Consider the following 13,225-nt stretch of genomic DNA (forward strand, 5'->3'; position numbering starts at 1 on the left):
CCTAATACATACGACACAGAGTGAAAGTATTGCCTGTTTAGCATAAGTCCTGCCACAAACAATCAGATCTTTTCTCTTGGAGTTGACATGGCTTGAGATATCGTATCCATAAAACTTGCATGGTTTTCCCCGATCCTTATTAACACTCGAATACAGGAACCAATATTATCAGATGGACACTCTCAAATCTGCGATTCAGAAGGCTATGCCAGAAATCACATCATCTGAAGCCTATTTTTGATAACCAACAGCAGAAAACTTGATGCCTGTACTTGCAAACCTGTAATTCTACAGTGGTACGAGTGGTACGCATCTCGTCCTGTATGAGCACGAGTATATGCAATCCTAATCCAACGAACAGCAAATAGCTTCACCAGGGAACCCTTCATCATTTATGGAATACCTGTTAATTGGTATAACTACCCTACCGGAGTAGAGCCACTAAACCCGACGCTGACATGCACGGAGGAATGTGGCATAACGCCCTTCATATCCCTACCAAACTATACAAATTTAGTATGGATTTATCAGAAAACTGTTTCTTCTACGAGCGAATCGGAACAGTCCGGCATATCTACCTAAACTGTTCTCTTAATAGCAAATTGAACAACTTGTCTCAGGAACTACAGCTCTAACCAGGGGGATGTTTGCATTCAGAAGAAGAAGAATATCCCAGGGTTGTACATGCACAGTCGAGAAAATTCAATCTGCAACCATCTCTTCATCACTGTGAAAGTAAAGATATACAACTTTCTACAATTCGAGAGAGAGAGAGAGAGAGAGAGAGAGAGAGAAGCTGCTTTCCACTATGAGCATCATCACACGGAGAATAACACCCTTGATCTCTTCCACCAACACTAAAACGAAAGGGAGCAACAGTATCACAATCCATTTTTCCAGCTAGTAACAACACAATCCCCTCCCCTCCCCACAAAAAAGGAGGAAAAATTTTTTTGATTATATAATGGACTATTAACTTGAACAATGAACCTAAATTTACTGTTGTTTATCTTACATCTTTAATATTATTATATTTAACAATTAACGTGTATGCAAAAGCTCTGTCTGAATGCAGAGAAATCCTTGCAAATTAATATTTATCGCATGCACATAAGATTACTATTTTTAATAGAAAATATCTTCTAAACTCTACATCACAACTATAAGTATAGGATTAGCTAGAATGAAGTAGTTGTATTAATAAGATCTACAGCCATCATTCGGTTCTTTCGATGTCCGGATTACAAGAAAAAAAATCTGGATTTTTTGCCACTTATTTTGTAACATTATATAATATAAAAGTAAAAAAAAAAGAAACAAAAAAGGCAAGTTTCTTCTTTATGATTAAAATTCATGAATAAATCAAAGCCTTTCACCAGTCTGATCTTCTGTTATGTTAATTTGGAATCTTTATAAACATATTTCTAAAAATTATTCATTTTTTTTTTAATTAGAAACTTTCAAACAAAACGGATATTTCTGGCTAGTTAAAGCATCAACCCTCCGAACGTTCATCGCATAAAAACTAATATTTTTATGCCGATCAGATTACAAGGAAAAAAAAAAAAACATTTCTTTTAAGGATGTCGAAAGTCATTAAAAAAAACCTCGCAGAACGGATAATAATCAAATCACCGTGTTGTTATTGCACGCCTGAACGAGCTTATGAAAATACATGAGTCCCGAGAGTTTGTGGACAAATGAGTTCCTTAAAAAAAAAAAGATGATACATCTGAATTGATATTAGAATCACAGTTCTGTTTTCTTTCAAAAACCTACAGGATTGTAATAGCAGACCGTTTTTAATGTAAACTATAATTAAAATTGGAATATGCAGAATAAAAAAAATCGGGCTTTGAGACAAATATAGAAATGACGGTGCAACAAATATTTTCTTCTAGTAGAGAATACCTTACAACAGGGAAAAAATATCTTGCTAATTTTTGATTTCTGTTTCTTTATTCATTGGGAGGAATCAGGTGTCAAAGAGTAGAAATTAAATTCTAAGGTTGATGATAAACGAACAGGAAGAGTATCAGTGGTAGAGAAAAAAAAAGTTTAATTGTTGTCTCATAGAGAATTAATTTTTATGACACTTTCACCCACAAAAGGTGATAAATACAAGAGTATATTATTACCGTGATTAAAATAAGACCTTGTTTTTCATTAATTTTATATTTTTCCGTGTTTTATTTATTTTTACAGAAACCTTGACTCCCGATCGAAAACATGGATTTTAACCACCAAAGGTGATAAATCTATAGTATATTGGCCGGCTTGGTTGACAGAGTGGTTATTGTATCCGCTCTCCAGCCAAAAGGCTGTGGGTTCGAATCCCGCCGTTGGCATGGATGTTTGTGATTATCATGAAAATAGTAGTGGTCGGCGGTGGATGGCGTTGGTGTAGTTTATGAAAGTAGAGCGGTTCGTTTAGTTGGTTCGAATGGTGGAGATGGAGAGTTGTGGAGTCGATGCCCTCCCTCAATGAGTCTTTGAACTTCCTGGAAATATCATGTAATACTAATAATAATAATATTAATACCGCGATTGAAATAAGATCCTGTTTTCCATTAATTTTATATTTTTTCGTGTTTATTTATTTTTACAGAAACCTTGATTCTTGATCGAAAACATAGATTTTTTTTCAAGCCACTTCCTGTCTCCAGTAAGCGGAGGCAGGTTATCATGCTAGGCGATGAAATTCATCTCCCACCTAAAGACAATCACAAACATCCACGCCTACGGTGGGATTCGAACACACAACCTGTTGATGGGAAAGCGGGTACCCTAACTACTGTGTCAACCGAGTAGCTAGCACATCCGCTGGTTTCGACTGTCCTCTACAATCCATATTCCAAACTTTGAAAATAAATTAAATTTTATCTTTAAGCAGCTTAAACAGATATCCGATTATAGACTTTAAGATTATTCCAAAATTAAATTTGTGAACTACTATGACACTTATCGAATAATATCCTTCATAGTTTTTTCACTATGAAATGTTACGTCTGAAAATCAATTACTCACCAAACTAGTGAGGAGGAAGTGATAGTTCCTACGTCCCATATAGATATCCCTCACGTGATTGACGATGATCGCTCTTGCCACCTCCGCACTACAGTCCAGGACCACGTACTTCAAGGCTTCTCTGTTGCTACTTTCCAGGTTATGAAGAAAGTCGTTTGCATCTGAAGCATTGCTTATTCTTTTCACTACCTTCACTTCTAACTTGTGACTGTCGGTGGTTAATCTGAAGATATGTCGAAGCTTCAGTAGGCCTAAGAAGAGAACATAATTCTTACTCGATCCTATATAGTTCGGAAACATTCAAAATAAAACATATTTACAAGTTGGAAAGCAACCAGTCCGCCAATTAATTATTTTAACTATTCATTGAAAATTCCACAAGTGATACGCAGCATACTACTTAATAGACATACTACTACCCCTACCAATAATCTCATTTACTCTTTTTTATAATTACTTTATCGCCACTTTAATATTCTTTCATTTGATTTCATCTATCTTAACTTCTATGGGCTTCTTCCCTTTTTTACCTTTTCAGTTTACTCTATAACTGGCTTCAATAAAAAAAAGAAGGCTGGTGATGTCCTTGCACCTAATTAGCTCCTACTTTTATGAAAGAAAAAAAGATTAATTGGCTTCAAATCTCTGCCATGTTTATTCATCAGCTGAAATCTGAGATTATAACCTAACGAGAATCCTCTTGGTCAAAACCTACATTCAACCAAGTTGTGTGTGTACACTAATTATGCGTTTCGTATAAGCGGTCTTTATGCCAGTGCTACCGCTATTATTTCAGCAGGTGGTAATACAGTATGACCAAGATGGGATCGAATATCTTTGTTTTTTTCCTAATTCATCAAGATCAAGGGTTGGTGTAAATGAAGCAATTAGCTATTAAGGCACGTGTGAGGGTAACTAGTAAACGGATATCGCATTCATCACTCTCCTACTATGGAAATCAAAGCAATTTAACGTGTGTAACACCTGATGCATTAGCGAAGAAACAACGAATATATAAAGTAGTAACAACGTGCTATCGATAATATCAGGTGATGCACCTGTCTTTTTCCAATTATTTAGAACATTCTTTATAGATTATTACGTATATGAAACAAAGACGAATAACTGGCACTCCAATGTTCATCTAGACCAGGGGTCGCCAAACTTCTTTGACCGTCGACCCCTTCAAGAGTTTCTTGACTTTTCATCGACCTCCTCTATTTTACTATTACGTAATTTTAATATTACCTAATATGTATGTTGATGAATTTTAGAACATTAACGCTCACTTGTATGTCGATGCGCAAAAACGACACTGGGTTCGAATAAAGAAGCAACCGCGCACGTGTTGCAAATGACGTATTTACCAAAACGCGTTGCCAAAATGACGTATTTACCAATAAACGGATGTCAGTGGGAACCACTGACATCCGTTTATTGGTAAATACATCATTTTGGCCTACTTGATTGGCCTCCATAACTATTTTCATGACCTTGCTCCATCTTACAGGTCTTATTCATGTCACTGTTCCTACGATTCACTCTTAATTGCGTTGTCATTCAGGATGGAGGTAATCCAAGTTAACCGAATTAAATATTACCCATACAATGATATCTTATATTTTTCTGTCGAACCCCAATCGACCCCTGAGCCTGAGTCGACCAGTAACAATGTTATATCGACATTACACCTGTGGGTCGATATCGACCACTTTGGCGACCACTGATCTAGAGAGTGAATAGCTTTTTTTTTTTTTTTTTTAAATAAATAGCTTTTTAAAAATAAAAAAAAAATCATCGCCTATGGCCAAGGAAGCTATATTGAATGTGATGGTTCGATTCATGTTTGTTTTATGATATATTCTGAAGCTTTTTGGAGATTCTGCCTTTGTCTTATACATTTTAAAACGATACATCGTATACAACTTCGAAGTATGCTCTTCTCCAGGAACCAGGAATTTCCTCAAACTAGTCTCTTCAAGAAATAACAGTGTTTCCCATTGGGGAGTGATTTTTAGTACATATAAAACAGACAAATCGATCTTCAGAATCCAGTTACTTTACAAATACCTGAAATCATCGTTGTCAAAATTGCCTTTGCTATAACTTAAACCTTCCCCCCACTTTTTTTTTTCTTCTGTGCATTTTCTCCTGTTTTGAAGATATTTAGTTTTCTGATTGTGTCTGAGCTTGGTAGATAATCACCACGCCCTTTTATTCGAGAAAAAAGCCTACGTTCGAGTTCCGTCTAGTAGGCGAAAAAAACTTTATAAGTGTTATTTAATTGAAATTGAGTTAGTCAGTTCCATATATACGTCGGTGGAAAGGTCTGTGGTCTAACAAATTCTATTATCTCGGATAAGACAGACAAGCCAGCCATAGAACACATGCAATTGAAAGCACTGCGACTATGTAGATAGATTTAATAAATTTATCAGAACATTCATTAGGTTTATAATAATAATAAATACGGATATCACTTACGTCAATATATTATTTATTTTCTTAAAAAATAATTACGTTTTTTAAAGTCAATTAGTAGAGAAAGATGATTAAGCCTACCATGCAAGAGAAAAGAATGGAAAAAAAAATTTTTTCTTGTTACCGTTAGTCCTAAAAATTAATGGTGAATCACAAAAGCCGGTAAATCCTTTCACTTTTCATTTCATGATTATCACGTGAACATAATATGAGGACTTTTGAATATTTATAATGAAAACATTAAAAAGATTTTGCCATCCATTTAGCTTAAAACAAAAGAGGCGACAAAAGTAAATTCCTTCCTAAGACAGGCGGAGTTGGAAAGGATTATTTATTGTAATTAGTCGCCGATGAAGTCAACCAGATAGGACAAAAATGTTTTCCATGTACATGAAAAGCAACTTGATCCCAAGAGATGACAACCAATCGCTTACTTCACAAGCACCCCACCGCTAATTGTTTTCGGAGATATCAAAAGCGTGAACTTCGTCACTGCTGTGATGACACTCGACTCCCTATAATTAATATGAATCATCACAACAAATGACGCCTTGTTATTATGCACAGAAGCCTGATGTTTTTTTTTCTTTATGTAACCCACAACGTTTCTATAGAAGAACTGAAAAATGAGCGGTAAAAAGATCGCTATAAATCTCATAATAGTAACTGATGGTAGGACAACTCCCCTAGCGGCGATGCAATGAAGTATCGAATCTAATATTATTTTGTGTCAGATCTAGTTAATAATTTTACTGCTAATTCTATCACTCGCTACTTGCTTAATGAAAAACAATATAAAATGCAACAAATATAGACGCCAACAATACAAGTACAACAATCTGCATTCTTAGGTATCTCGTGTTGGAGAAAAGAATGCAATTTTCTCCAAATACCGACACATTGTTTACAAATATTCTAACAGCTTGTAAAATATCACAAACGTATGCCAAACATTATGGCCATAAATAAATTATTACAATATTGAATCAGATTTCAATCAATAAACTAATCCCTCGGTATGGAATAAGAATGATAATACGCAAGCAATTATAGCGGAAATAGAGGAGTAATAATGCAGAAACTCAATTAGTCTGCAATACTAATTTACAATTATAATGCGGCGTTGGAATTTTCGGGTTTGTGAGCACGGATGACGTTACTATGATTGATATTTAGGGTAGTTTACATATCGAATAGTGATCTCATCAAGTTGAGTTAGTTCCGTCTATATACGACGCCACGTGCGCATTGTATGCACTATTGTACCCTTTTATGATAATCCACAGATTCATAATTCACTTGGAAAGTCACCTTAATTGTTAGGAGTTCAAGATTAGTGCAACCGTTATTGTCAGGTAGGATGCAAACACACCTGTCATAATGGGCTTATTGTTATACTCTGACATTGTTGTGCGATGATACTCGTGTTCGTTTGTTATTTATAAATCATAATTCACTGAAGAGGGCGTGCATGTGGAAGTTTGTAATGCAATCCATTAGTTTACTATGTCTAAATTTAGAAAAGTGCCTGCTTGCGTGAATTATGGGTTTTTGGTCTAAATTAAAGTACTCTCGTATTGAACTATGTCATATATCACTGACGGGATGTTTAGAGGAAAAGAGTTCCCATGTTTTCATTTTATCGACCCATTTATTTTTAGATTCTTGACAAAAAAGTAAAGAAGATGGAAGGAGGTGGCTGTTTTTTTATGTTACGGATTTAAACATAATCATCCAAGAGCAACATTGGAGAAAAGCCATGCGAATGTTTTTACAAAAATTCATATAATAAAAAGATATAAATAATAAATTCAAATGAATATAAAACACTAAAGGGAAATAACAGTTGGCAGTTGATAGGATAACCTCTAATTGAAAATAATACATAGTTTTCGAAAAACCAAAGAATCGACAGCTGTTATACATCGTGAATAGAATACTATCGCAAAATCAAAGTGGTTAGGGTTTTATCATCAATAAAATAGTGTATGGTTTATTTGGTTTATTTTAAATTTAAAAAAAATGATAAGCGAGAAATAATATCCCGTCTTGCTTTAAAATTACTCAGATAGTCACTAGATGGAGCCTCTTGGCAGAAATTCACGTGCTGTTTCTCAGTTTAAAGAAGCCAGGGAGCATCTTGTTTATTAATTGCATCGATCTTACTTCATGTATCAGCCAGCGAAGGAACGTGCATATTTATTACTTCAAAATATTCGACTTGTTCGTTTTCACACATATTTTAATCATCATCATCATCATAATAATAATAAGCGCTATTTTTCTCCTTTTTCCACTTTTTCCCTCAGGGATTATGATATTAGTTTCTTCGATTTTGTATCATTTCTTACTCGATTAACCTCATCATCAACTTTCTCTATTGTTTTTCGTTTAACTCTTTATAATTTGTTCCTTTTAGTGCATTTCCTATAAGATTTCTAGTTCTAACAAGTTTGCTGGGCTGTTTTGTGGAATAAATAAACTCTTCACGATGCTAATCATTGAACTGGAAGGCGTTGACGTTATCCCTTCTATGTGAATGCTGTTGCAGTTTTATTGAAATTAACATATAAAACGGAATAAAGTGCTGAAGTGCTGATAAATTACATGTAAAAGATTGGAAACAAGAAAGAGATTCACTTTGAAAATTCATTATTAGTAATTGGTTACTGTAATTAGTTTCCATTGGATCATCATTAGAAAAACTTATAAAATCAATAATATATCATCAGTTCTACTCACTGTTCATTCTATTCATTTTCCGTTAATTTCTTTAACCTCGTTCTCCCTAACCTCGTTTTCTTCCTAATTTGTTTATTACCATCATTCACAAACGAGAACGTCTTGAAATTCGTAAACCTCAAGAATAAGCCTAGTTTCATAGAAATTATTATTAACGACTTTAAAGCCGTTAACGTTACTTTGAATATTGTTAATAATATGAACATTAATAGTAAACTCTTTATCTTTTACACCCACCCACCCACCCACCCACCCACCCACCCACACACACACACACACACACACACACACACACACACAGAGAGAGAGAGAGAGAGAGAGAGAGAGAGAGTGCGTAATATCTTTAGTTTGTCTGGACAATAAACAAATGGTTATTTAGCTATATTGGAAAAATAAATGGTCAATAATTCTTCATTCTTGGTCTTTCTCTTGAAGGCGATTCGATATAAACAAATTTATGCTTCTGCAAGTAAGGTAACGATTTTGTTTCTTTCATCTGCTGCAAATATTTTGTTTTCCTCTGATAAAGTACGTTTCTTTGAATCGCGGTCGATTACGCAGTGAAATTTTGTAGCCCTCCTCTTTCCACTCAATCTTTTCTCTCCAGAATAAAGTGGCTAACGCACCACCAATACTTGTCGATTTTCGATAAAAATGAAATACATATTTTCATTCCACACGAAGTGTTTTTGATAGCATTCTCCAAAACCATATCCACTTCTATACCCACCTTATGGTTATTAGGAAAATCTTACTTGGGGAAGATTGTAAAATCATAATTATTTATGTATTTGATCCTTAAAATAATTAATTTTATATTCCATATTAATTTTATTGAAGGGTGGTTTATTGTTTCAAATGACAGCTTCCACTGGTATGAAAAGTACTAAAATATTATTATGTTGCTTTTAAACACAAAGCGCACGTAGTCATATTTGTGGCTGTGTAATAAAAGATGATATTCTTTTATTATAACCAGTAAATTCATTCACAATATCATTCGCAGGTTTGTCCCCTTATTATCATGTCTTAGGTAACAAATGATAGTTGAAAGCGGGATAGTCGTAGAAAGCATTCGAAAGATACTGATATGCATGAAAAAGGCCAGTTTGGAGAGTTTCATCTCAGAGCTAAGGATCGAATCTTTTGTAAAAGGCGCTTGGAAGGGAAGTACGGAACAAGTCCTCGTTTGTACTACTCAAGGAAGAACTAGAACTTATGGTATACTTAAAAAGGGCCATCAATCGGGAAAATAGACATCGAAGCTTTGGAACTAGTGTTTTGATAGTGATTTAGCCACCTGCTCCTCTACTTAAACTTATGGTTGGGGTTAAAAGGTTAGTAATATCAGGGAATTTGGAACGTTTATCTGGAATTATGGTAGAGATGTATATGCGTTAAATACATTGAGGAAGTTATTTGCTTGTGAAGATAGCTACAAATGCTTTAAGATGTCAACGAATAGAATTGAATTTAAAAAAAAAAAGTTGATAAAATGGGAGATCTCCTTTTAATAATTAATCAGATGTAAATATGCTCGAAAATTTTTGCAAGGTGGAGTATAAGCATATTCAAGCCTCCAAGAAGAGAGAAAGAATCTCATAATTCTCAGATATATGTCAAATGGGTTAACTTTGTTTACCGAAGATGGCAACGTAACATTGCCAAAATATAGGAAGCATTGATTAAAGTTTTTTAATTAATATTTTTGTATACGTTGTATTTGCTGAAAAATTTAAAGCCACGAACTGCTTTTGTTTATTTATAAAAAATCTTTTGGTGCTTTCCCTCTGAATTCAAACTCCTCCTGAATGGGTCAGAATCTTTTTCATTAGCAATTCTGTCGGGTTATCTCAACTTTATTTACTCATCTGTTTTCCCACTTATCGTCACGTATGTAATACGAAGTATTTTTCTTGAGCTGCTATTCGTCTGTCATTTAGTCTTCTTTTTTTTATTTTTTTTTACTTTTCCAAGCCAGTTAGGTCGAAAGAAGAAGACGAAGATGATTGGAACATATCACGAGCTTATGTCTAATCATTGGCAGCTGATATGACATCATCCACTGCACCAAACGTCACTGCATCTCTCTCTCTCTCTCTCTCTCTCTCTCTCTCTCTCTCTCTCTCTCTCTCTCTCTCTCTCTCTCTTCCTTGGCGGATGAACTGTTGGTGCTAATTGGTTAAATCTTTCCGGAAATTTCTGATCAAAGTGACCGCACTAATTACACCCAAGTAGCGGCTAATTGAAGTCTCTAAAAAAAATAATAGTTTGTAAAGGAAAACGCACTTTCTTTCAAAAGAACATTTTACCGAAATAACAATGATGACAAAAAACTATACACGAAAATAACTTATAATTCATTATCTGTTCCGTCAAATTTATGAATGTTATAAGGGATCGTTGAGATATTGACAGAGATGTACTTATTTATTCTTTTTAAGGAAAGAATCAATTTTATTAATTTCAAATAAATAAATCGATGTCTCATTTTTCCCGATTAACAAAGAAAGCTTCATCTTTTCAGTAATCCTTTCTTTTTCTATTTTAATCATATTTATTGTTTCGCTTTGTAATTTTAATGTCACTTTCGATGTTTGCATTATTATGTATTTTATTTTTATTTCTTATGCAATGATTTTCATTATTCAAGATAACACCAAAAGAAACACGCACACACACACACACACACACACACACACACACACACACACACACACACACACACACACACACACACACACACACACACACACACACACACACACACACACACACACACACACATGTGACGAATCCATTCCAGTATTAGCAAATTATATACTTTAGTTGTTTCCTTCGTATTTTGTCATCTTGAATTTTATTTCTTTCATTGCAAATGAAATTGATCTTAAAAAAAGAATATTTGACATTTATGTTTGAATTTTTTTCTTTGAAATTTATTAAGACTGAAGAAATATTACAAATAATAATATAATACAACAGCTATGTAACACAAGTATTATATCAACTCAAGTAATAATAGAAGATGGTAAAAGTAACACTAAAAATAAAATACAACTACTGTTCGAGTGATAATATAAAGACTAATACGTTTAAGAAAACCCTTAGATTAAAGAATAGAAAAATGAAATAGAACAGAAGGAACTATGCAATTTGTATATGGCTAAGGATCATGAACTGTTTACTAGAAAAAATGAAACTGTAGGCGATACAGCTCCATTATAAAATGAAATGATTATCTAAAACTATTTTGCATGAGAGCACAAGTGAAATACAACATATAATATAATGAAAGATAACGATTCTAGTATTCTGTTGTAATATACGTTTAAAATAAAAGGCAGCATTATTTAATCCCATGTGTTTGTCTCTATTTGTCCAGTGTGCAAATATTTATGAGAAATATCATAAAGTTCTTTCCAGAGCGCAAACCATAACTATTACATTATCATTTACAATGTTTTTTTTACAAAGAATATGCAAATATACAGTTTCGATATTGGCAAAATATTAAAAATGGAACAGATTAATAGTGGCATATAAGAAATAATTCAGTAATGGTTAAATGTGTAATTATTTTATTTTGAATTCTTGTTATGGGCAATAAGTGATGTAGTAATCTCCACCCGACACGCGATATCATATTGTAATGAAATATACCTATGAATACTAAAAGCATCTTAAAATGCTGCCCTGACAAATTTTTAACATAATATACTCTATTAATTATGAACCTCAACTGGTTTGTTAACAATGCGAAAGGAGAGTTCCAGTCGACATGGAGATGGAGACCCAAATATTTTATAGAATGTTTATTAGTGTATACAAGCTACACTTTGATTCACTTCGTGCCATTTTATGAATAGACGGGATATAGTTAATCGATTAAGCTGAAGTATGTATAGAAGAATCTCAACCAGTGCGCATCAGGCGAGCAGAAGTCTGTGGAATTTAGATAGCTATTTAAACGTTCTCATTAAGATTTCAATGACCTCTGAGACTACACCCACTGTTCGTATACATATCGCATGCGAAAAGAAGACAATAGTCGCTAACAGCAATAAAGTAAGCACTTTATGTGAAGTACATTCATTACCAAAGATCTTCAAAAGGATTAATGGTTGCCGACCAAGCCCGTGATGATACATGCCGAGATAAAAGTGCCACATTTAATCTCCGCTACAGAACGCAAAAGAGAAAAGGTGTTTCGATTCACACCGACATGAGAAGGACGAGGAAATAAGAGACGGAGGGCAAGGCCTCTTCAAAAGCGCGCGCTACGCGTCTGGAAATTCCCTCCCAACAGTAAATGGCGCGAGGAAGCCATCGATCCTTAGCTTTTGCTATTCGCCATCTCGCGGTCCTGCGTTTGCTCTTCGCCATGTGACAATACACATTCCTCGGGGATTACTGGCAATATTTATCTGCGTCCTTGTCGTAACCGGGGAAGCTTCACCAGCTCGAGAATCACCTCTCTCTCTCTCTCTCTCTCTCTCTCTCTCTTCGGGTACTACCCCGGATGTCAAGTACGGAGCGCCTAATTTGTTACGGTTTCGTTAAATAATGTGACAGTGTGATTAAAGACGTTGATTACCAGCAAGGCACAAAGGTCTGCCTATCGATGCTGTGCAGAACTAGTGGCGATGAGTACGCGGCTGCAGTGCGTTGTCTGGTGTTCCCCCTATTGCATGATATCGTGCCCAAAGGCAGACGACTACGAGAATGTCACTTGTGGTGTTTTCCTGCTCCGAGCACTTTTTCCGACAGAATAATGGATGCTCCGTTACTTCACTCATGCGTGTATTTCCATGCATTTAAGTGCACACACTGGAAAAAGAAATACCGGAAAAGTACTTCTATAAAACCATATCTTAACGGTGATATCGCTAACGGCATCTGAAAACAGAACTGTGGACGAGAGAGAGAGAGAGAGAGAGAGAGAGAGAGAGAGAAAAAGCAAACATATCGAGTT

At 34.8% G+C, this 13,225-nt stretch overlaps 1 protein-coding gene across 1 annotated transcript in view; it reads right to left on the reverse strand.

The window, feature by feature from the left end:
* The window catches only part of LOC150107420 (glutamate receptor 1-like), a 322,254-nt gene that overhangs the window by 89,240 nt on the left and 219,789 nt on the right, over positions 1-13,225 (reverse strand). Inside the window, exon 4 of the mRNA XM_090391848.1 lies at positions 3,028-3,278. Coding sequence (XP_090247974.1) covers positions 3,028-3,278 — 251 coding nt within the window. The remainder of the gene's footprint in view (positions 1-3,027; positions 3,279-13,225) is intronic.

This window comes from Typopeltis vanoorti, chromosome 4 (genome assembly GCF_054136105.1).
Source record: "Typopeltis vanoorti isolate ZY-2024b chromosome 4, IOZ_Tvanoo_1.0, whole genome shotgun sequence".
NCBI lineage: Eukaryota > Metazoa > Arthropoda > Arachnida > Uropygi > Thelyphonidae > Typopeltis > Typopeltis vanoorti.